The sequence below is a fragment of the Ceratosolen solmsi genome, unplaced genomic scaffold (assembly GCF_000503995.2).
Source record: "Ceratosolen solmsi marchali unplaced genomic scaffold, CerSol_1.0 scaffold2, whole genome shotgun sequence".
Taxonomy (NCBI): domain Eukaryota; kingdom Metazoa; phylum Arthropoda; class Insecta; order Hymenoptera; family Agaonidae; genus Ceratosolen; species Ceratosolen solmsi.
In genome coordinates this window covers 6,323,652-6,349,141 of record NW_011948422.1, presented here as the reverse complement: position 1 = coordinate 6,349,141, position 25,490 = coordinate 6,323,652, and the positions used below count along the sequence as shown (strand labels likewise).

General features: G+C 33.6%; 3 protein-coding genes across 3 annotated transcripts in view; 1 reads left to right on the top strand and 2 right to left on the bottom strand.

Moving 5' to 3' along the window:
- Pka-R1 (protein kinase, cAMP-dependent, regulatory subunit type 1) overlaps positions 1 to 5,307 on the bottom strand; it is a 46,119-nt gene extending 40,812 nt beyond the window's left edge. Inside the window, exon 1 of the mRNA XM_011499234.1 lies at positions 4,932 to 5,307. Within this exon, the coding sequence (XP_011497536.1) occupies positions 4,932 to 5,096 (165 nt within the window). The 5' untranslated portion in view covers positions 5,097 to 5,307. The remainder of the gene's footprint in view (positions 1 to 4,931) is intronic.
- Positions 5,308 to 6,372: 1,065 nt separating this feature from the next.
- Positions 6,373 to 8,276, top strand: Pop4 (ribonuclease P/MRP subunit POP4). The gene is made up of 4 exons (XM_011499236.1): positions 6,373 to 6,647; positions 7,115 to 7,254; positions 7,314 to 7,695; positions 7,759 to 8,276. The coding sequence occupies exons 1-4, from the start codon at positions 6,632 to 6,634 to the stop codon at positions 7,896 to 7,898; spliced, it is 678 nt and encodes a 225-aa protein (XP_011497538.1). The 5' UTR covers positions 6,373 to 6,631; the 3' UTR covers positions 7,899 to 8,276.
- Positions 8,277 to 9,414: 1,138 nt separating this feature from the next.
- Positions 9,415 to 23,751, bottom strand: Chc (clathrin heavy chain). Its single transcript, XM_011499233.1, has 11 exons — positions 23,542 to 23,751; positions 21,666 to 21,873; positions 19,321 to 19,865; positions 17,794 to 18,166; positions 16,452 to 17,065; positions 13,829 to 15,380; positions 12,396 to 13,102; positions 11,287 to 11,849; positions 10,817 to 11,039; positions 10,639 to 10,714; positions 9,415 to 10,176 (listed from the first exon to the last, which is right to left on the bottom strand). The coding sequence occupies exons 1-11, from the start codon at positions 23,581 to 23,583 to the stop codon at positions 10,037 to 10,039; spliced, it is 5,043 nt and encodes a 1,680-aa protein (XP_011497535.1). The 5' UTR covers positions 23,584 to 23,751; the 3' UTR covers positions 9,415 to 10,036.
- Between the last annotated feature and the right edge of the window lie 1,739 nt (positions 23,752 to 25,490).

Genomic DNA, 25,490 nt, shown 5'->3' with positions numbered 1-25,490 from the left:
CTCATCGATATGCGTGTCCGTAATCGTGAAAATTAAAATGCATTTTCTCATTAATTTTAATTCAATGGATTGTAAAATACTGTAAATGCCAAATGTATGGTGAGTTGAAAAAAAAAATTATTAATTCAATATTAATGATTCTATTTAATTCAAGCTAATTACCCATGCAGATGCTTACAAGAAAATATTTTTAAAAACAAAATTTATAATAAAATTACGTTCTATTTTCATTTTAATCTTCCATCCGTTACAAAAGATCTTCGATCACGATTGCTGCTGATATATATTAACATAATTTTAATTTATTTTACAATTTACAATTTATTATTATTGAATCATCTTAAACTATACAGAATGTATTATGTTACTCAATATTCCGCTATTATTTCTAAATAAACCACCCCTTAATGTTTTTCAAAATGTTAAAGCAATTTAGCATTACGTTTATATTATTATTTGATATAGAGGAGAGACTTAGCATTTGCATTTGCCCTAATTATAAATTCATCCATTTCTCCAGCAGATTTAACTAAGCTGATGAATTTTTTTATTGGCTTTATTTATTTCTATATTATAGTTTTCACCATATTTATATATACCCTTTACATATACATATAATTTGTAAAAATATATATATATATATATATATATATATATATACGTAGCTGTCAACTAAATAAAACACTTGATCATTGAAACAATTTAATAACTGAAAAATATTCGTAAACTTATAACAGAATAGAATTTCATTCACATGAAAATTTCATAAAAATGAGACGAAAAAATTGAAGTAAATGGCAAAGTAGTAGTTCTACCAGATCTATTGTATTGAAAAATTCAATTATTAACATTTAGTGTTTCTGTAACAAAAATATTTCTGTTTCAATTACAACATTATCACGCATAAGATCATTTGTCTATGCTGTACCAAATAAAATAAATCAAAAATAGAGAAATTATCTTTACAGTCACTAGAAAATGAATAGTCTTTCCACACATGAATGAAACGAACATTACAAAGTAATCTTTAAAAATACAAATAATATTTATCTTTAATTAAGCAACTATTCTGTTTAAGCACAGATTAAAAATTATATGACGCAGATTAATTCAAGTGAATTTCCGAACGTATGTATGAGTGAGATGAGCGCAGGAATTGATATATCATGACAGCCTTGAAATGTAGCTTGTACGTTTATCTTGAAATTGTTCAACGCGATATGAACTCACCGCAACGCATCACGACGTCACTGTCTATCATCTGCCTACGTGACGTTACAGAACGGAGTCTTGACGTCACACATGCAGTCAATGAGCTTTTTCTTAGGTTTTATCTTTTTTTTACTTTTTTTTTTTTTTTTTTTTTTTTTTATTACAACTATTATTATTATTGCTGAACGAACGAATCAGTGGTGTGGCAAAGGAACGTTAACGATGTGTTTTAGTTTGACAAAAGTAATTACTAATCAAAGCAGTCAAATTGACATGATAATTTCAAATGCTTGTAGCAAAAATCTTCTTCCTCCGTCTCTTTCTTGTTAAATTTAGGAGCTTGCGTGTAACGCTTTTAAAAACTTTTAAGTATAGGAAATAAATTTAATCGAAGATTTTGGTGATAGATATAATAAAGTATCTGATAAAATACGTTTAAAGCGTATTTTACTCTAGTAACGTGTAAAAATAGAATACCAAAAGGTGGAAGGATAATGGTAAATGTTGTTATCCTTGTAATATCGCGTGCAACTTTTTCAGATATACATTTGCTTCTTTTAAACTTGATCGGAATATCTTAATATTTATAATATATATTTTGAAATTATTTTTTTCGGTCTCTCTCGTTGTAATTTTACATCATAATTACAATCTTTTTTCATTTTAAATGGTTCATTGTCGTTGAATGTCCATAGCAATGAATCAACATTGCTTTTAAATGTTTAAATCTATATTCATAATATTGTTTAATTATTTACAGTTATCCTTGATAGTTATCAAATATACGTAAATTGATAATCTTTTCTAAACGCGGTATCCATTTTTAAGATTAAAAATATTTTATTTTTACATAAATAATTCTACATCAAATAATTCTTATTAATTTCGAAAATAGTAATAAAATACAAATTAAAAAATTTATTCTCTGAAATTTAAGGAACCTAAAAGCAGAAATTTACAGTTGAGTGATTTGTATCTTTATAACTGATTTGCATAAAATTAATAGTTCAATAAAACGGAATTAATGGTTCAATAATTAAATTTTATTTTATTGAGCTTTATTTGGTATTGATAATGGTAACTTCTTCAACAACTGGCGATAAATTTTGTTTTATAATCATTGGTAATATAAAAATATATATATTTAAAATTGACCTTGTAAGTATTTCAAATGTAAAATAAAATAACGATAGTCAGAAATTAAAATCAAAACAATATTAATCGAAGAATGCATTTATAAATTAGATAACATTTTTGACATGTTGACAATTTGTAATGTAAATATGTATGTAAGATCTAATCACGAATATGAACTTTCTCTAGTATATAAAGTATATAGTATAGGAAATCCTTGATATTATTTCACATATTGAAATTGCTTAATTAGTTAAGTGCTTATCTAAATAGTCACATTTGCAATTGTATTTGTATGAACGAAACATATATATATATATACGAAATTTCTGTTAGTAATTTGGTATTATTGGTTGTCACTTATCTCATACATTACATAACGTCGATGTGGCCTCTTAATCATTCGCACATATTAACTGCCCTTCACCAGCTGTTTAATTTTAATTTTTAATTTTGCTTTATCTACATTAATATTTTCATAAATCAATGAAAATAGCCTATATTTTTTAGTAGAGTTTTATTATCTACAATGCAAAATTTAAATAGTTCACCTCTAAAATGATTTTCCTTTAAAAAGCCAGATCCAATGGTTTAAAGAAATTACTTTTTTCTTCTTTTTTTAGTATTGTTAGTATATCAATGATTATTTAATATGTCTTAATATATATATATTTTTTTTTTACCAAAATAATCAACAATTGACGTTGATAATAGTCGATCGGTCGTAATTTCCATATTCCATTTATACTTGCCACATTACCATTAGTCTTTTTCATTAGAATGGTTGTCTAATAAATAATGATATTAGAAATAAAATTAAATAACGTAATAATAATAAAAAGAAAAAACTTATCTTACAAATCTTTCGTTATTTATATACAATATATATTCTACATGATTATGCATTAATTAAACATTAATTAAAACATTAATTAAACATTAATGCATACACATGCACATATAATTTGCTAATAAAGTATTTTTAGTGTACATTATATACCTTATATACATTTAATTTAGTAATTAACTTTACTAATACATATATTATAATTAAATACATGGTGCGATGATGAAATATTTCTTTTAAAAATGTTTCTTTTCACAGAATTAATTATTATAATGCTAAAATTTGAAAAGAATTTTTAATAAAACTGTCTTTTAATAAATAAAATATAAAATAATATTGGAACTAGGAGCTCTTTTATGACATTTTAAGGGATTATAAAAGATTTGAAGCCGCACTGTTTAACCGATATCAACATAATAAATAGTGTCGTAATATGTGAATACGTATGTGTGTATATTAATATATATGAAAATTAAATTTAATATTGTCGAAAGCTAATCGTTGTAAAATTTATGGATATTATTTTGTAATTGTTCGGGTCTCCTCATTTTTTCACTATTAATATTTCATAAAATTTGGTAATGAAAAATTTTACAAATAATTGTCAGATTTGCTGAAATAAAGCGAATAATGGTTGCTAATTAATATTAATTAAATTAATAATAGCTTGGTTAATTACAATGTTGTACTTATAATTCAATCGGTAAAACAGCAACTGGCAAAGATAACATATTTTATTGACAGACTAGAGGGGTAAAAAAAATTTTAATCTTTCATTAGTAACGTTTTTGAGAATTTCGAAAAAAATGTAATAATAGAAGAAAAAAAAATGAAAAAAAAATTTCAGCACAATCAGTAATTCTTTAGAAAAGTAACGGGAAAAAGGTATCTTTGACGGAAAACGGAAAAAGAATTTTAATTTACTTTAACTTTAGATTAAATTTCAAACTTTAAATTTAAATTAAAAAAGATGTCACGTTTATTTTAGCGCACAGAACAATGGAATATCCGTCCTCTTGCAGTTATAAAAAATAATGCTAATAACTCAAAACTTGTATTCTATAATATTAATTTCGAGCTTTTGAGCGTAGCGTGAGCGTGTGCGTGTGCTTGTGCTTATGCGTGTGGGCGGGTGAGTGCGCATCGAAAACATGATGCGCAATTAAATTATAGATTATGTCATTTGTTAGAGGAACGGCAAAATATTAGAGGCGAGGAAAAATTTGAAATATCACTGGTAATAAATGAATTAGTAGCTTAACATGGTCTTTACAATTGTCTATAAAACAGCCTTGAAGCCACATCGGGCCGTCGCCTAAGCAGCATAAAAAATACACGAATCATAAGTACTGCTCGATGAGGGTTTTCGATTTCAAAGGGATGAGAACAACGTGGGGGTGGGGGGTGTGACTGGAAAGTCGTAACAACATCTGTTTAGGTGGCACTCGATGGCACTCGATGGCATCGGCTCTTTCATTGTGCCATCGGTTGGGCGCATTCCACGGCCGACCGTATCAACAAGAGGAATAGAGGCGAGTAACTCCCCCGACGAGTTCGCGAATCCACGCGGAATCCAGCGTTCGTGCCGCGACATCCTCGTTCTCTACGCCGTCCTCGTTGTTGTAGAAAAGCCCGTTAACGTGGCCAAGGCTGCGCGAACGAGAGACCACAAAGTCGCAAGCTCACCGATGAAAAAATGATGAGAAAAAAAGCGCCCTAACGCGCTTGGCTGTCTTACCCTCTCGAGCCTCTGGAAGTACTCCCTGAGGAAGGAAACGGGATTCTCAGGCTGGTCGACGCAGAGCTGGACGAAGCAATCCTTCATGACCGGCATGATATTGGAACGCTGCATGTACTCGGTGCACTCGCGCAAGCACTGCTGCTCCTCGAGATTCGCCGCCATGTTTGTTTCCGTTTCGCCGTCGGCGCTCTCACTGCTCCAGTCCCACTATTATTCGCGAGCTATCGTCCGCAGTCGCCCCCGCGAGTGATAATCCGGCTGCTGTCCGTGCGTTCACCCTTTACTACTCTTGACTTCGTCGCGTCGTCTTCGGCGCCTCGCGCACCTTGGCATCAACAAAGGCGTTAACCGCTGCTGTCGTTGTCGTTGTCGTTGTCGTTGTCGTTGTCGTCGTCGTCGCCGCCGCCACCACCTCCTCCTCCTCCTCAACCGCGCTTCGAGCAAGCCGAGCTCGACTGCCTCGTATACTCCCTCCTCTCTCGCAGCATACGTACGTGCAAGAAACGCTTTGGTCGAGCGATGACCCACCGGGAGTCTCTCACGACCACTTAGTGCCTCGAGCTTCTGTCACTCGGGGCTGCTTTTTACAAGGACACGGTGTATTTGACCTGCGGCAACGACAGTAGCAGGAGAAACAAGTCGATTGTTGACATGATAGAGGAACGCGAGCAACTGAACGGCGCGCATGCGTCGACCGTCGACGGACTGACAGGCGGACGTGCGTGATTATGTCTCTTTGCCTGTGTGGTGTTGTATGGACAATCGCGCGCGGCGTTTGTATTTCTCGGGCGCGCGATAGACGAAACTCCCTCCTCGCGCCTTTTGGGCTTGTGACACGTTTGCCGCCCCGTAGACGAAGAATTTTCAATGCACTCTACCCAAGATGCCGCCGATCAACCGGAATTCTTCTCACTGATGCCAGGCCGTATAACAACACCTTGGATGGTCAATACAATTTTACACGTTCGATGTTACGCGGCCACCGGATGAAGTGACGGCCGGTAGCGTTGAACAGTTGGATCATTGCTTCATATATCGGGATTTCTCGTATATTTGCTACTTACGCGTATCATACATTCGACTCTTAGGCAACTTACAACACATCTGTTTATGAATGTTATTGATCATTATGCTAAAGTTATTTTTTGTATTGATTGCAAATCTTATTTGCAAGGTTATGAAAATTCGGCGATCTAACGATTTTTCCTAGAACATAGATTTGTTCGCGTATGCATAATTTAATATCGATCGATTTATTTTACACTACAAATAAGATAAATGGAGTACCGACTGACATTTCAACGTGTGCGCCACTACTAATCTTGGATTCATTATTTGTCGGCATTTTTCCTCTACTTTCTCATTATATTAATCAATCTGTATTTTTCCATTAATAAATTTAAAATGAAAGATCATGTTCATCGCATTGCGGTGTTAAAAATGCAACAACATCAACGTGTTATTTTACTAGGTACAACTTTATCGTAAACGATAATTTCGTCGCATTTAAATGCAACAAAACATTTATTCATTTACGAAATAATGAGGATTGGTCAGGATCAGTCAGGATTGGTCAAGAGTGTCAACAAAGCCCAGTGGTTCAATGGTTTGGTTTGTTTGGACTTTAATAAATATCTCGCAGCTAAGCATTAAGGTTAGAAATAGTTAAATGAAAAGCACGTAGGCCGTTTTTCAGCATGGAAAATTCTAACGGTAAAAATGTTTATATTCATATTGTTTTTATATTATCGAGTAATAAATATTGCAATGACAATAAATAGTAAAAATATAGAGTTAACAAGCGTTAACAATATAACGTTTGAATGCAATGATGGAGTTGGTAAACTGTATTAAAAGTAGTAATGCATAATAATGTAATAAACATGGCTTTGAACTTAAAAGATTCATTTAACTTTTAAATGAACAGATATTACTAAGAATCTTCTGTTTTTTTAATCCTATAATTGGAAACATAAACGATTAAGAAGTGAAGATATTCATAAATTAGACTTATTTTGGTACACTTATATTTATTCAAAATTAGTAATTCATTCTCTTTGGTATATTTGAATTTTTCAGTTTATTGTATTACACAATTCCCAGCATACTTACGACAATATTAATTACTCTTGTATTACAATTATAGTTGTTAAATAAATGATTTGCAAATTACTTTACAGATAACATATGTTTACCACTACCGGTAACAATTAGTAATTGGTTCACCACTTATAAGCAACGAGAGGACTATCTCGTTAATTTTTTAAAAAATATATTACCTTCTTCTGATGTCAAAGATATTGACGAGGAATTACGGAAGGTAAATAAATTTAAATAAAAAACCATTAGCATAAAAATGAAATTATAATTATATTACAGTTATTCCCACTTACAAAACGCAAGGGGAAAGTTACTAATAAACCTGAAAAGTCATCATTAATGGCTATGAGGAAATGTATTCGTCTGTATCTAAATCAAACCAAAACTTATATACAATATAAACAAATGGTGCCGTTAAATTCCTTATGGCTCGGTTATATGCATCATATGCTTGGTATAAAGAATTTTACAAGTCTTCCTATGAACTTTACCCATTCTCATTGGGAAAGTATTAATCATCGTTTAATCAAAGCTGATTTTCATGGTGCTATAATAACTATTGTAAAATCGAAGTGTCCAAGTACTATTGGAATTGAAGGGATTATTATACAAGATACAAAAAATACATTTAAAGTATTGGGCAAAGATAATGTAATCCGAGGTAAGATAATCAAATTTTCTTACTTCTTATAAAAATTATAATATTTCTTTTTTAATGTTGCAGTAATACCTAAAGCATCGTGTATTTTCCGTATACATTTAGAACATAATGTGTATTTTGATGTATTTGGAAAGGAATTGTGCATACGTCCAACCGAGCGTTCTGTAAAGAAATTTAAAAATTTTCAAATACCTGACCTTTAGTGGAAAAACTGCATTAATTTCATGAAACAGGCTTTGATTTTATTTCACACTATGTATATATATATATATAGCATTCAGCACACCCATTACACACTCTAGAGCAAAAACAACGAAATGCTTTCCATGTTATTTAATTCTATTTGTTTTCTCAGTCCAATTAACATATATATCCGAGTCATTTTAATATTTGTTCACATTCCTTTATTCATCCTTCATATTTCGTTAATACGATTCATGTTCATACCATTATATTATGCATATCTACTAATTACATGTTATATCAAGTACCAGTATAATGTATAATAACATAATGTATTTATAATATAATTATTAATCGTTTTTGCTCCTTTTTTGTATTATTTTCCCCACACGTTCTATCGTTCTATCGTTCTCTCTCTCTCTCTCTCTCTCTCTCGTTTACTCATTATATTGTTCTTTATTATTTCCAACATACGACGCGATAATAATTATTATAATAATAATTCATAATATATATTCAAATAATCATGATATTGATACAACAACTAACGGAGCGAACGATTTTAAAACAGCAGCTGTCTCCTTTGTAACAGGAAGAAAACTAATACAATTCATTCGCGTAGTCCCGTAGCTCATAAATTTTCATTGTTTTAACTTCCTTATTATTTAGTATAACTTTTATATTTTTTTTTTTTTTTCGATAAGGGGAATGTCTGTAATTAATAATATATTTACTCTTTTTTCTCATTTCTTTAGTCTTTGACTTATGGACTAAATTTTTTTTCCATTGCACTAAGGTGCCAAATAAACTTGTATTATTATAACACATATAATGCGTGTCGTATTCATTTAGGTATGTTACCGATTGTGTATGTATATTATGATTTATTTAAAAGTCTCCTTGCATAAAATGTGATTATATACTCTCTCATACACAAATATACTGGCAATATATCGATGTTTTTATTTAAGGCAAAAAAACAGGCGCAAAGAGAATATTATTACATGTGTACAAGGACGACCTTACAAAAACGGACGTACAAAATTTTCTTTGTGAAAGGTCGAAAAAAAAAAATAAGTTTAATTATAATTAAAAAATAGAAAAAAGCAAGGGACTGTTTCATTTAAAAGCAATCGTTAATGAATGCTTTTATTCGTAGCTGTGACTAAACATAAGCGATGCGCGAGTTTACGGTCATCGATTTATATTTTTCATATAAATAATTTAAAAATCGACAAGGCCGTTGAAAAAGAACGATAATAATAATAATATAATAATAATAATAATAATATAATAATAATTATTATTATTATTATAACTCAGACGAGACTATACGTTACAAGTTATCTCGTAACAAGTGTTGTCACCGTAAACGGGACCGTTACACAAGAGATGACACAGAGTATTTTTTTGTATATAGGAGGTCGAGCTTAGCAAATTCACTCTTATGAGAGAACAGTCTTGCAAAGCGGAACTACGCATAATTGATTACATTCTTTTATACAATAGATGATTTTTTGTTTGTTTTGCGTCTTGCACTTTTGCACATCCTTAGTGGGCAATAATACCGAAAAAATTTATCTTAATAAATTTCACGAATCAATTTGACAGAATATTATAACGCATTAGAACATTACTTACAGATATTACTTCTCACTCTCTCGGCTTAACTGTCCATTGCACAATTGTTAAGCGTCGTCAAGAGTTGTTTTTTTTTTCAACCGTTTTCATTTTTATCTACAAATTTGCAATATAATCATTATTTGGTACAATGAATCGAGTTGCCATTATTCTCTCTTTTAATCCATTCTTAACCATATCTCGTTTCAGTTATTATTTTCTACCGTCATATTAACAATAAGAAGAATCTAAGCGTAAAGACATCCGTCAACAAATGACCGTCATAACATCTTTCTTCTCTGCATACATTATTCAGCGCTAAATATTATGTCCTACATGAGCTACAACGGCGCAGTACATATCTCTTTTGTTAACCTTTATCATAATCTTTATATCCCTCTCCCCGCTTTTCCTATTTTATGAATTCTGTTTTCTCCACGACTGTTTGAATAGAAAAGTCATGGTGGTCTCGTGGTAAACGGTGCTACTGCGGATTCGACTGCTCTTACATGGCGCTGTAGAGAGGCGGTGTGGTGTCTCACATGCCGTAGGTCTGATAAGCTGCGGCCGCCGCCGGTGGCACGTAGACGCTTTGGGCGGGCGCCCCGTACACGGCTTGGGGCGCGTATCCTGGTGCCATCATGCCGGGTCCGGCAGTCAACATCAGTTGTGGCTCGGCTGTGATATTTAATTTTATTAACTTAGGCTATAACGCGAGGCCTTGGCGTACCATTGCATTACGCTAGCTAAATTTCATGCATTACATATTTAGTATTATACATATACTACTAGAATTTTATATGAAATTTACAAAAGAAAAAAACGAGTATGACAATTAACCGATAAATTTAGAATTTTATTAAAATCTAATTTCGTCTATAATTATTTAATATGCTTTTCAATACTATTTCAAATCGACGTACAATACACATACAGTAAGAATTATAATATATGCAAGAAAAAATTACTATCCATTCATTACATTTTTTTATTATGTTAAATAACAAGTCAACTATCGTTTCATTCATACTCCATATAAGCAATGTTAAACTTAAGTTTTCTTCGAATTTCCTTGCTTGATATTTTATTTATCTTCACTATTTAAAAAATAAAAAACACGAATAATTATATTCTACTTACGCATAATCATGGATTTATGCTCCTGATGGTCGGTCTCCTCGATACGTCGACTTTCTGCTTCTTCTAATTTATCAACCTGCGAATAATATACGTAGAAACAATAGACAGATTAAATACAGTTTTTAAAATATTGATTGATTGTGCGAAAAAGTGAAATAACATCAACGCAATTGATTACCTTGGCTATATATTCGCGAGATACTTGAATAAGATAAGGCATTGCAAAGTGCATAATTTGATGTCTCCACGCAAGTTCCAAAATAACATCGGGATGAAGTAAATCATAGCAATGAAACAAACATGCGGCAAAACAGTCCTTGGACCCTCTTTTAAGAAACCATTCTAATAATTCTTCGGCTACTTCATGATTACGGGATTCAGCTGCATATTCCATCGCATCTCTACACATTCAAAGCAACAGAATAATTAATAAAATATGGCTTTCAATTTTTTTACTCTTTTAACTACAAAAGATCGTTTTAAACATGTTTAAGGTAATTTATTAGTCTATTTTAAATGTAGCAAATGTAATGTAATAAAAAGTAAAAAAGATAAATTAAAAGGTGCTTTGGGAAAAATAAAATCTTTGTAATATTATAAATCACAGGGGTATTAAGTATGTAATGATAAAATAAAAAGACAACTAACCTAAAGAGCCTGTCCTTTTTACAAAGTTCAACCGATTGTTTCCACCTATTGTTGCCTTTGTAGAGATAGGCGGCGATTCTCCTGAATTCAATGAGCTCGTGCTTCTCTAACTGTTGCGCCAGCGCAATGTTATCGAAGTTGTCAAAAGCGTCGATCGAGGTTCGTAAGCCCTGGTAGTCCTCCTCGTCGATAAGTAGTCCGTTGAGAGCCTCGTTGATGGCCTTGTTGTTGAGCGCCTGCACTGACCTCAAGTATGGCTTGACCAGCTGCAGATAATTCGTGCGGGTGAAATAGGCAACGGACCTCGTGTGGTCCATGCGCGGCGCCAACACCAGCAATATGTCGTTCAGCAATAGGGGCTTGTACTCCACGTAAAACTGAATGGCCTTGTAGTAAAGCTCGACGTTTGCTACCTTGGTGATGACGTCCTTGAAATGGCCCTCGCGCCATGCTTCCGTCGGATGTTGCATCATCGCGAGAACCGCGTTATCGTACTCCTCATATTTGTCGTACAGGAAGACAAGCTCAGCCCACAGATGAGCCGATTCAGCTGCACGTAGCACCTGTGTGTGCAAATGTCATCAGAGTGTGGAACATAATTCCAATCCCCGGATCCATTCTTAATATTATTATTTATATCAAAGCTCGTACTTATTGTTTTCTAAAACTATATTCAACACTATGTTTTATCTATCAATGAAACTGACTTATACTTACATAGTTGCAATTAATAACGAATAAAATATTTCTCAAAAAAATTATATAACTGAATAACGTGTAATATAAGAATAATATTTAAACTATATTTTATCAGAATGTACCGACTGTACGCAATCTATCGATGTCGATCTCATATTTACATTGTTTAGAAGTTTCCAGTTTTATTTTTCCATAAGTGAAAAATGAAACTTGAATCATATCTTGGGCTTTAAGCAAAAGATTCTTTCTTCTGCAAGAATATAAAATATTATTAAATTTATGAGTATTAATTACAAGGAGAAATGCAAGTATTAATACATTTGTTACAAAAAATGGCACTTGCTTTAGAAAACTAAACGTATGACGCAGAAAAGGATCGAGCAGTAACGAAATATAAACGATCGATTTACCTTTGGAATATTGACACGTGACCAAAAGAGTTCAAGATGTTCCCTCATCCTCTGGGGTTTGTATTTGCTGTACAATATAGCTAACTCGGTGAACATTCCCATGTGTGCCCTCTCAAGTCCTAGGGCTGCTTCTAAAAGATTAATTAGCTCCTCGAAGTGACCTCTGTCCTGGTAGTAGTTGATAAGGTCCTCGAGTTCATCGGCGTGCACGACGATGTGCAATCCACACATCTGGGCGAGTCTAAATTCACCGCTATCGACACATGCAAAGCAAACTTCTTTCCAGGTGCGCGTCGAATTGGCCTTTCGCGCACTGTCCACCGCGCCCTGAAACTCCTTGAGGTGAACGAGGGTGATGGCAAGTCGCGCAAAGTTCGACACATTGTTGTAGAGAAGCTTCGCGGCTTCGTACATCTTGTCGTCGAAACAACGATCACCGATTTTCTGAATGTCCGCATGATTTGGTCCAGAGATGAACTCCTCGAGGTCGGCTAGTCGATTCGTACACGCGTACGCATATATGAGCTCGGATTCAATGAAGGATTCGCGAGCTTTCTTTCGGGCCATTTGCAGGTAGCGAACGAGATCCTCCCAGTGGGAAGTACGATGGGCCGTCTCAACGACGTCCACGTAGGCCGAGGGGTCATCGGCCTTGATGAAGCTGTCGATCGCCTCCTTCACCATCCCCTGCTGCAGTTGGGCTCGGGCTATTGTCATAAAATACAAGTATTTTAATTTGATTATTCATTTATTTATCTTTTTGTATTGGGAATTTATAAAAGTCTTTACTTATTTATTTTCGGCTGGTACAAAAAAAATTTTTTACCAGTCTACTAATAATATTTCAGACTCATTGATTTAATTGGACTAAATTTTTTTTTGAAAGTGTCTCCCAATTTGTGAAATAGATCGATGATGATAAATATATATTATTTCTTACACGTTAGTTCTTTCAATAGAAATATTTTATTTTATATTTTGTTTATACAAAACTCTTTCAAAAACTCTTAATTTTTTTTTTTTTTTTACAGAAACTCTCTTGATAGTCAATTGATAATTTTAATTTTGTCCAAAAAGTAATAATTTAATAGATGCTATATATGTATGTATGTATGTATGTATGTATATATATATACACAAACATTTGAGAATTTTTAAGATGTAATTTTTAGACTTTATTAATTATAAAGTTATTTTTTATATATGTTCAAGTATTTTGCTCTGCATTCGATAAAGATATATAACTTGAGATATATGAAAAGTAGAAGAAACGGTAGTTTGCATTAAAGTTTGAAAATTTGAACACTAAGCATTATGAATAAAAAAATTTAGTTATTGAGAGCTTTGTGCGAGTATAAAAATATCAATAAATTTCAATTATATTACCAATAAAATATGTTGAATGAAGAAGAGAATGAATATTAAACACATACCCAATTGAGACCAAACAGCAGGTTCGTTGCATCTCTCTGCAAATTCATAAGCTCTGTCCAAATTGTTAACCTGCTCTATGAGTACCTGAATAGCCGAGGTATTAACATCAAATTTCTTGAAGATCGCAAAAGCCTCCTCGTACAATTCGTTATTAATGGCAATGTTAGCGATGTCAGGTGCATCGTAGTTATCTAAACGATTAATGTATTCCATAACTCGAGTACGATCAGCTTTAATGGCAGTCAGAATAAGGAGATTCTGCAGATTACGATGATCGCTGAAGACACTGCTATCCAATACGATTTTTTCCAAGAGCTCGATGAGCTCATTGGGTAGATCAGCTGTCATAAAGGCCTTGACAGTGACTGAAATATCTTCGGGATCTTGTGTCTCGGAGAGGGCTGTCTGTACAACTTGATCGATGAGTGGTCTCTTGTATGGGTTGTTCTCATGTAGCACCTCGGCCCATAAGTCCGGATCGCGTCTACGTACCAAATATCTAGCTTCACTTTTAAACAAACTGTTCTCATTACAGACGCTAATTAGCTCACGGTCGCATTGCCCCCGCTCGTAAGCGATGCATGCCAAATGAGGATCACGCTTTTCACAGTATTTGCCGACAACACGGCTGTCATAAAACTGATTCTCTTTGAGAAAGCGTTCGGGATTATTGTTGCTGTCGATATAGATCTTGGCAAGGGCGTTGTGGGTCGCTGGCTCGACACAGCCCTCGTGCACGCGCGATTCTAGCCAAGGCAATAGGAGTTTTAGGCGATTGCGTTTCTCCACCTCCTCGACGAGCTCATCGGTCGAGAATTGGCCACGCACTACGAGGATCAGATTTTTGATAATGTCCTCGGAGCAATCAACGTCGAGCAGACCACCGATGACGACTGGCAGTCGCGAAGGGTTCACTTTCTGGACATAGATCTCAATGTATTTCTGAAGATTGTTGCGGTAAAGATAAAGCACGAGGTCGTGAACGAAATCGAAGCGATCACAGACAATTATGAGCGGTAACTGATCCGACAATTTGGCTTCCTTTAGGAAGTTCTTTACACGCTCAGGATTATAACAGTTGCTTTCTCGGCATATGCGTTCAACTTCTTTAATTTGTCCAGTCTTGCAGGCCGCTTGGATATACTTAAAATGCACCTCTTGGTCCTGGCTGAAGTTTACTATCGACCCAAGAAAGTAGAAGAGGCCTTCGTACGATTTGAAACTCTCGAAGAGATCGATCAAGGCCTTGGTTGTCAGTTGCTCATGATATTTAGTTGCAATTTGTACACAAATCTGGAGATTCTGACGCATATTGGCCGTGAGCATGGCCTTGAGGCACTCTAGCGAGTCTTCGACAGAAAGGGTCCCAAAGAAACCGACGAGCCAATCGGGCGCTAGTAAATGCGTGTGAACAACCGCTCGCTTAATGTCATAGAGATCAGTGTAATGCTCAAGAGCGCGTTGTAATAATCCAGCTTTTTCGCACAGCTGGGCGACGTGGGCTCGGTCATAGTGGGTGAACATTTGATTGCCCAGGATGGCATCAGCGACCTGGAATTAAAAATAATTTCTCATTTATTGATTACTGAAAGACAACGATTATCTTCTTTTCATATTTACATAAAATTTTGATTTTATTCGACATTAATTGTTTTAGACAATGAATTTTTTAGCAAATGAAAAAATTCTTTTTTGAAAATTAAAATGTTCATATTGTGAAATCAACGGATGTATCGGTTTTATATGTCTGTTACTATCTAGATAATCTGTTTCCAAAAGCAAGAATGCTAGATTCTTTCATAATTAAGCAATCGAGATTATTTTTAAATAACTTAAACAATGTCGGTGTAAATATATATTGACCAGTGCTATCATAATTATATTAAAACTACATATTTTTATTTAGCTAAAATAATATATTATATTAGATAAAATAATCGAATATTTAAATATAACTTAAAATTTTTAATATTTCATACTTTTATCAGGTAGTGAAAGCTTATATTATAATAGCTTATATTTAATGCCTCTACACAAATACATTACTTTTATCTTAATTATTTAATTAAACATAGTATTTCATTTAATTTTATTAAAATTAAAAGATAAACCATATACTCAATGTCATTCTATTTACTTTTTCATTACAAATCAATCAAAAAATTTCTTAATGACATAATTTTCAAATAAACATGGAACTAAAAATATAAATATTTATTAAAATGTAAATTTTAATTTTATTAGAAGAACACTAAATGTTCATTTATGAATAATATGCATTTTCATTTAATATATATGAAAGTATCTTTAAAATTATATAAGTTTTTAGGACAAAATAATGAAAAAATTTCAATGTGCTTGTTAATTAGAAAGTATATCATTTAAAAGCCGTCAGTAAAATAAAATAAAAAATATAATACTCAAAATATCAATGGGAAGATAATACTAATAAAAGAAATTGAACTAAACGTAACATATAAGTCAACTGTACGATAATTTATACGCGACAATATAAAAACTCAATATTCAAGGAAGTACGTGAATAAATGGATTTTGAAATACAAATTATATTTATTATAATACTAATTATAATATTTATCAATACATTTACAAGTATTTTACCTGAGGCGCTGACATGAGGTTCATTTCGAGTAATCTTGTTTGTAAAGCTCCTTCACTAGGTCTATTGTTCTTTAATGCGTCGAGCAAGAACGCTGTGCATTGCTGCACCATATTCTGCTCCATGAAAATGTCGACGATTTGATTGATGTCGGCAAGTGGCTCGTCATCTTGTACAAGCATCTGTGCAAATAGCACACCCTGATCCGGATTAATGCGCATAACATTGCGCAATAAAAATATGTAATCTGGCGTATAAGACACTTTTTTTGCATAGAGAACGATCTTCTGAAACTGTCCGGTCTCGGCAAAGCACTGTATCACCTTATTGGGAACGTTGGCCCGCAAATAGACACTTAGTGCGAGAGTCGGATCAACCTGTTTGACGAGATCGCCGAGCTCTTCGCTGCATTCAAGCTTATCTTCTTTCAGCCACTTTTCGAGTAGCTGCTTACGTCCCTGTACGAGCACTGGCCTGCAGAGCTCCAGAGATTCGTACTTGTTTAACTGACCCTGATCAAGGAGAATACCAAAATATTGTAGGAGAGGTGACGTTTGACCCTGTGTAGTCGGCACTTGTTGAAATTTTTGAATCGTGCCAGGAGTTCGCAGAATACCTGAAATGATCATAGAAATAACTTAATTAAAACTGCTTGCCCCTTAACTTCTTTTTAAAGCATAAACAAAACTATTAAATTATCTTTTTATTGTAAATGCTATTGTAACTTAATCTTAAGTTGTATACGATTTTTCTCAACTATTAATTATCAATTTTCATCTTTAATCATTTCTTTTAAAACGTGATGCGAGTGATTTTGTAATATCTAGAAATATAACAATAAATACTTTTTTCTTACACACTATTATAATAATGTATTATTTATTAAAATATTATTAGTTAAAATATTTAATGCAAACTTCGTGGAAAGTTAAAAGAATAAACATTTACAACTATTTTATTCCGTGTTAAAAATTAAAATATAATATACAGGAATATTGAATGATATATCTATAATTATATATTTAATTATAAAAAGTTTTTAAAACAAATAATAAAATTACGATTTAAAGAAAATAATAGTTAAATTCAATATATATATATATATATATATATATATATATATATATATATATTTTTTTTTATCAAGAAACTTTTAAGCGCCATTGTTTTAACATTAGCGTGTATTGCAATAAGATTTTACACAATGGTATTTCTTATAGTTGAAGTAAATATTGAAATAATTTGCTATAATTCGAATTACATGTTCGTACTAAGCTGCTTGAGCAAAAATGTATTGAATAATAATATTTGAATAATAATATATTGAATAACACACAATAATACCTTTGGGCGCGTTAGCAGCGACCTTAGCTGCCTCCGCGTACTGCCCATTCTGAAATAGCATGTTAAACTTGCGCACAAAAAGATCCTCGGCGCCCGATAAATTGTTTCGCACTGCCATACGCAGCGCGAGCTCCGGATTCTGCAGTACCCCATTTATGTAGGGTATGATGTTCTCCTCATCTACGGATACCGATAAAACCTGACCCTTGCGATTAACACCGATTATGCCACCCGAGGACTCGTGGGGCGCAGTCACGAAAATTGTTTCGCTAGATATGCGATTCATAAAGATACACGTCGCTGACTCGATGTCATACATGTGAATGTAACCGTATTTGGTAATCAGGTAGATGACGTCATATTTTGAGCTGACCTGTGAAAACGAAAAAATAATTTGATTTATTCTTTTCGGCAAAATATTGGAGCGTATGCGTGTTCGTTTCAATGGATAAGCAAATTTAATTGCTTAGCTTTTGTTGTCCTGTACATTACAAAGCTTCGTACTACTTAACTAATACATTATTACACTGTCGCATTAGTAATTCTTATGAAATTTATTAATATTAATATTTATTATGAAATAAATAATGTCCAAGCTTTTTCACTAATCTTAAAAATTAATTTAAAATACTTAAAACTCTAAAGTATATAGTTGAAATTATTCAATTTAAAATTATCTACTAAATTTATCAAGAACATTTACTAATTATGTATTATTTTCTAGATAGTATATTATCTCTATTGCATTTAATACTCTAATTCGCTTTAAACTAATGGTATAAGGACAGAATGTTAATAAGTGCAGTTATTGTAAATATAAAATATTCTTGAATTTAGTATTAGCGATACAAAAATAACAAATTACACGTAGTATGCCCTAGTCAATTTAAAAAAATAAAGTATGCGAACAGAAATGAAGTGTCTTATCAATTGACACTTTTAGATAAAAAGAGTTGATACAGCTTCACAAAATGAGTGAATGACATTTGATATAAAACGATAAAAAAAAATTTTTTTTTTTCTTAATGTAAATTATTAATCAATATGAAGTATATGAAAATTCAACAACAAATTATATCCATTAAAAATTATTTGAATGATTTGAAATTATTTTAATATTGTAAGTAAATTATTATTTGGGAAATGTACATGGTAAAACAGATCCTAAGCTTTAAAAATAATAAGAGTAATTTGGCTAATCTAAAAGAGTCATAGAATAAAAAATTATCGTAATGAAATACGAGGAGAAACATTTGAATAACTTCGATAGATATAAAGTTTGTCCCATGTTTTTATTTTAGACATAACGTAATAATATACAGAGCTCCGAGTATTTATGGGACATCGATAAATCGATGCGCTGCGGGCATTTTGCTTTTTATACCACTTTTATCTCCTCAAATTGTGAATAGTTGTCTCAACATTACTTCATTCAACGGCAATAAACCAAATTAAATTACACGCAAACACTCGGGGTCTCTTATTATTCATGACGGGGCTCTATTTACAATAATAACGAAGTCTTACCTGCATAGCGACGGGGAAGTCGCTACCTGCCTCGGGCGGAAAAAATACGTCCACTGCTTTTTTGGGGAAAGGTTGATTTTTGGTAGGCGGCTGTCCTACCTCAATAATATGGAGCATTGCGCTCTGGACAGTCCTTACGGCAAAGCAAAATAGATTACTAGGGTCGGGATTGCTCTCCATTTTGAATTGGGCAAAGGAGGCGGCATGACCTTCGATCGGCTGGGAACATTTGCGATCGACCGAATAGAGCTGCATTGCACCGACGACGCGGTTGTTGTGAGCCGATATGCCGATGAGGAGGAGCCACGTTTGCTTGGCGTCCGTACGGTAGTTTATAATCTGGCAACCGGAGAGCGAGGCGTGGCGCTCAAAAGCTTTGCTAGGCTGCGAGTCGCCGGCCATCGACCAGTGATACACCGACGTCTCCGTCACAAGTGCCAGAGTATTCAGAGATATCCACTTCCAGAACACCACGTCTTCCGACATCGCATGCGCCTTCATCTTCGATTTCATTTCAATGTTGAAGATTTGCAGCGTTTTCTGGGCTGGATGAGCAAGTGTCGATTTTAGTTTTTTATTTTTGTCAAGGACTTTAAAGATCATTCGTGTATAAAATTGTATTAAGGCTTAAGACAATGGACGAAGAGAACTTCAATCTTCTATTTTTAAAAGAATTTTCGTTAAAAATGATCTTATAAAATGACTTCACTTCAAATTTTTATTAAGAGCTATTTTTGTAAGCTGTTGACTTCTTTTTATTTCATCATACCTTCGAATAATATTTAATTATTCGAAGGTAAAGATATTTATTATTATTCAAAAATAAACGTTAATAAATGTATTTAAGCTGTGAATAATACATTTGCGAATATCTGTAATTTTATGCAATTAATAAATACATAAATCTATTAACTATTGCAAGACGGAGTAAGAGATAAATATTATAATTCAAATATCTTGACGTTAACAAATTCAATTGATAAAAAGCAATTATAATACAAATATGTACAAGATTGAAGAAAAGTTGTATAATTTATAATTTCATTATTATTAAAATTTACTGGTAAAATACAACAGAAAACTTTTAATTTATTTATATGCATTGTTAACCAATGATATTTGCAATCCATTGTAAATATTCTATAAAAAGATCTTGACCTGTTTAAAGATTTATCAAATACACAAATTGCTATTGAAATAACATGCACTTACATAATTAGATAATTATATTTATTTATCAAAAGAATAGATATTAATTTCTTGTATTTACAACGAGGCAAAATTTGTTTATTTACGCAAATTAAATTCTAGAATATTAATTACAGATTAGACGAAGAACATTATCAGACAGATTATTTTATAAATATACTTATTTTTCAATATCAAAAATATTATTTTTCATTAAAAGTATTATTTAATAGATGTTATATACAAACGTATATAAATAAATAATAATTTTATAATTTCTCTTTATACAATTTAATATTTTACAGATAAAATACTCAAGGTATTGTGTTTAAATGTGAATAAAATTAATATATATTAATAACAATTCATTCTTATAATAAATTAATTAAAATATATATAATAAATTCATCTACAAGTATTTTAATGTAGGTTTTTTTTTTTTTTAATAAAGCATCTACATCCTTTAGCATTATACTTTGGATAATATATTATCATATTTGGGATATTACAATTGATTCATTATTTATCATAAAAGTAAAACATTTTTTATAAACAATCATCCATTTTTAAAGGCAATTAATTAGTTTTTAATTTTCAATGTCTTGAAAACTCATTTATATAATTGTATAAATATTGGAATTTAGATTGTATTTTTTTTCTATTTATAATCATTAAATATTAAGTGTTATATTTATTTGGTACATATTTATTGAATATTTGCTTTAATTAAATTGAGAGTATTAAAATATTGTTTTTACCTCAAATTATATTTATTTATCATTTACATCAATTTATGTGAAATTAATTCCTTAATTTGATGTCATTGTAAAATGTAAATTCATAACTTTTATTATTACAATAATGATTTGGATTAAAATAACTAATTATAAAAACTGTATCATCGAGCATCTTAGTAATTGTATAACTAATTTTTTACTTTAAATACTTACAATAGTATTTAATACCTAATTTTGCGTTGCACTAAATGTAAATTTTTTTTATTCTTCCGATAGTAATAAAGTAAAGTAAATAAAGTAAAGATAGGTCATCTTTGGATTTATAAATGGCAGAACATGTAAAATGCTTTAATTTGTAAGCTAGCATATGTATTTGTTAATTTTCGTTATTCTAAATTTGAATAGTCAGGATAGTTTTACCTTTTAAAGCAATGACTTTACTGGCTGGATTCATGATTGCTGAATCAGCTGAGATGGGCCTTCTGATAGGGTTAGCAGTATCATTCATATCAATGATAGCCACCTGTGCCGTATCACCCACCTTTTCACGGACGCAGATGAACTTGTCTGACTCCATGGTGACTGTGTTGAAGCTGACATTGTTGGCATTGATTCCTACTGCAGTAAGCTATTTTAAACAGAGAGAAAGAATAGTATTGAGTACTCTTAGTTAAAAAATAAATAGCTCTTGTTTTAATTGGAAATCTTGAACTTGGAAATTAAATTGTATTTCAGAGTGAAATTTTTCATGAAATAAAAAAACTTGAATTAAGCTAATAGAGTATTGACCTTATGAATGAATATATTGGACATTACCTATTTGTATACGTCGAGCAATTCACCAAATGTCCAGACATACGTAAATCATAGTAACATTAACCCATACTTAGATATAGTCAGTTCGCTAAATTTGCAAATATGTAATAGAAGTTGAGCGAATAAAATATTGTGTTTTAATGAGAAAAAAAGTTAAGAAACATAAATTCGTTTCAAACTATTTGTATTAAATTTTGAATATAAAATTTTAAAATATGAACTTAGAAAAAACTTATATAAGTTAGCATACAAGTTTTCTATGAAATGTAAATTAAAGGAATTCTTTATACAAATATAATTGTTTATCATAAGCAGAATACAATGTACAAATATATATGTAAAATAAGGTATTACAATAAAACAAAAGAATACCCAACTTGCAATTAATTAAGGATTGCCAAATCATTGTAAAATCACAACCAATATTAAAAACGATTTCTAAATAATTGTGGATGATTTCTAGAGCTTAAAGATCTTTTGCTCTTGACTTGTTTATTATACAAGAGTCCATAAAGGGCCAGAGAAGTCAGTTTATTGCAACTTAAGCAATGAAAGGAAATTGTCGTATGACTTTAATCATGGCCAAGCATTTTATCCTTGGCCATTGACACTTGCCAAATACCAATGCTGAAACATCATTGAACCGTATAAAGGGAGAAGAATAAATTGCTTGGTGTACGACCGAAACAAGACTATGTAAAAATGAAATTTTAAAAATGTGCATTAGACGGTATGACACCGTACGTCGTGTTTCTCGTAATCTCGAAGAATGAAGCGAGGGGCGTATATTGCATGCGTGTAAGCTTGAATCTATGCGAGAGTGTGTGACTGTGGCGGCAGCGGCGGCGGCGGCGGCGGCGGCGGCGGCGACCCGGAGCCAGCAGACGTGGCTCTCGTCGGCATGTATAAGAGAATCGATTTCCTCTCTTTCTCTCTCCCTCTCGAGATCCTGTTTCCTCTAGGACGCCAAAATTCCGACCGAGCGTAGGGCTTAAGTGTCTGCCCGTCCATCGAAGCGTGTCCGAGTGATGCCCGAAGTCTTCGCAAATGGCATTTAACTGTCAAATTATTCTTTTGTCTCCGTCTTTCTACCTCTATCCGCTCTCACTGTCGCTCTCTCTCTCTCTCTCTCTTCATTTCTCTCTCTCTCTCTCTCTCTCCTTGCGTATGCACGCAAGCTCGCACGCATTCTGTCTGTCTGTCTGTCTGTCTGTCTCTCTCTCTCTCTCTCTCTCTCTCTCCTTGCGTATGCACGCAAGCTCGCACGCATTCTGTCTGTCTGTCTGTCTGTCTGTCTCTCTCTCTCTCTCTCTCTCTCTCTCATTTCCTCGCCCCACGGTAGCACTGGGACACGATGTAGGAAAAACTGAGTAAATGTAAGTGAAAGAGGAGACTGAAGAATCCGATTGTCGGGCATCCGTCGAAGTCATTTTACGATGATTCGACCGGGACGCACGTACTTGGCCGGAGGCTCGCTTACCTGCAGATGTTCCTGGAACCTTATGGGAAGTAGCTGCGTCATGTTGGCGACTGGTCGTTCACGTCGAACAGTAGCAATAGCAGCAGCAGCAGCAGCAACAACAACGGCAGCAGCGGCAACAGCAGCAGTAACAGCGTGTGGTAGCGGTGGCGGCGGTCTCCTATCCAACGATATCCACGGAGAGAGTGCGCGTTCCTCTCTCTCTCTCTCTTTATCCTTCTATCTCGCTCACACACTCTCTCTCTTGGTTCGCTCGGTATATTACCTCCCTATCTAGCCGTGTGTATATGCTTCGCTACTTTTCTTCGGACTCGTGATGTACGTTTCCGGCGCGAATCCGTGGCTCCCTTTTCCCTTTTGCAGCCTATCCGTCTGTCCTCTATCGCCGCCTTTCTCGTGTTCGCCGGTGCAGTCCGCGCAGAGATACTCGCCTCCCTGCCTCTCTGGCTCGGCGCTCAACGCTCTTGTCCTCGGCCACCTTCTTCTGGGTGTCTCTTCGCGAGAGAGGCGACGCGCGCTAAGGCTTCTTACTCTTTCTCAGCACACGCACGCACTCTCTCTCCCTCCTTCGGTCGCTCGCTCTTCGGCGCAACTCCGCCGACCCTCTAGTGAGAGTATGTAGCGTATCTATGACTTCTCTATTCACATTTATATCTGTGTACGCGGCGTACACACTCCGTCTCTCGTGCTCTGTCAGGACGAAGACCGCGGTGACGAGAAGAGGACAAGTAGCGACTGACGAGTGACGTAGCAAGCAGGCACGATTCCTAAAACTAGTTACCGACTTTAATCATCTCCTGCTCTCTCCCTCTCTTTTCTCTACTTTCGAGGTACTGCTGCTTTACCTTCCTTCCTCCCTCTCCCTTAACCATCGTCAAGCAATACTGTCTCTCTCTCTCTCTCTCTCTCTCTCTCTCTCTCTTTACGACACTTGTTCCTTCTTTCTTCTTTCTAACTTATACGTCGTCCCACTGCATGCATAAAACTCCCATCGTCTCTCTTTCTCTCATGTTCGCTACTAATATCCCGTCTTTCTCTTATAATATCGTATCAAATGAAAATCTGTCCTCTTTAATAACCCGCTTACACTGCTTCGCGAACATACCTTTACAGGCCAATTTTGCGTCACGTATAATTCAAAATAAATAAAGAGCTAGCTGCTTCTGTTAAAATGACCGTTTCAAAAAGTTCTATCAGTGCATCGGTACGCTATTTGGATTACGTATAACATTTAGAAAGAGTAATAGGGTCATTTGGACAATGATTCGAAGTGAGACGGAATTGTAACCGTCGTCGATGACACCCAACGTGTCCATCATTTACTGCACAGTATACATTACACGCCCCCGAATGCGGAACAGAGAGAGAGAGAGAGAGAGAGAGAGAGAGAGAGAGAGAGAATAAGAAAAAGACAGTTAAAATGGCATAGCGAGTGGTTGTATACGCACTACACGACTTACATATATACACCGTTAGGGAAGCGCGCGTAACGCGAATTCACATCAATGATTTTCCTCTAGATTTTCCGGCAACTTAGCAATATATTTACAAAGTTTTCAATTCTATCAAGTTTGTTTTCTAAAAGGTATTTAAAGCAAAATAATACCTCATAATTTATAATCGAGACGATAATTTCTCAGCTTATTGCTCTCCACGACAGAATTATAATGGATGTGTGTGTGTGCGCGCGCGCGCGCGTGTAAATTACAATGGCATAAAAATAAGTCATTCAATATCCAACGAATTTTCATCAAGGCAGGTTAATGATATAGTTTATTGAACGAGAGTTCAATTTGATTGGCCATTTTGTATGTTGAGTCACCTGACCACATAATCGTATGTGATACGTATGCCATAGACTTATGCAAATAAACTAAATGTTCCGCATGAACACTTGGAATTGCAAGAAAAAACTAAATAGTAATGGTTCGAATTATTACTTTTCTTTC

Coding starts and splice junctions, on each gene's coding strand:
- Pop4 (XM_011499236.1), top strand. Junction 7,255..7,313: donor TTGACGAGGAATTACGGAAG/GTAAATAAATTT, acceptor ATTATATTACAG/TTATTCCCACTTACAAAACG. Junction 7,696..7,758: donor CAAAGATAATGTAATCCGAG/GTAAGATAATCA, acceptor TTAATGTTGCAG/TAATACCTAAAGCATCGTGT.
- Chc (XM_011499233.1), bottom strand. CDS start 23,583: ATGACGCAGCTACTTCCCATAAGGTTCCAGGAACATCTGCAG. Junction 15,381..16,451: donor ACCTCATGTCAGCGCCTCAG/GTAAAATACTTG, acceptor TTTTAATTCCAG/GTCGCTGATGCCATCCTGGG. Junction 10,715..10,816: donor CTCGCGAATATATAGCCAAG/GTAATCAATTGC, acceptor TATTATTCGCAG/GTTGATAAATTAGAAGAAGC.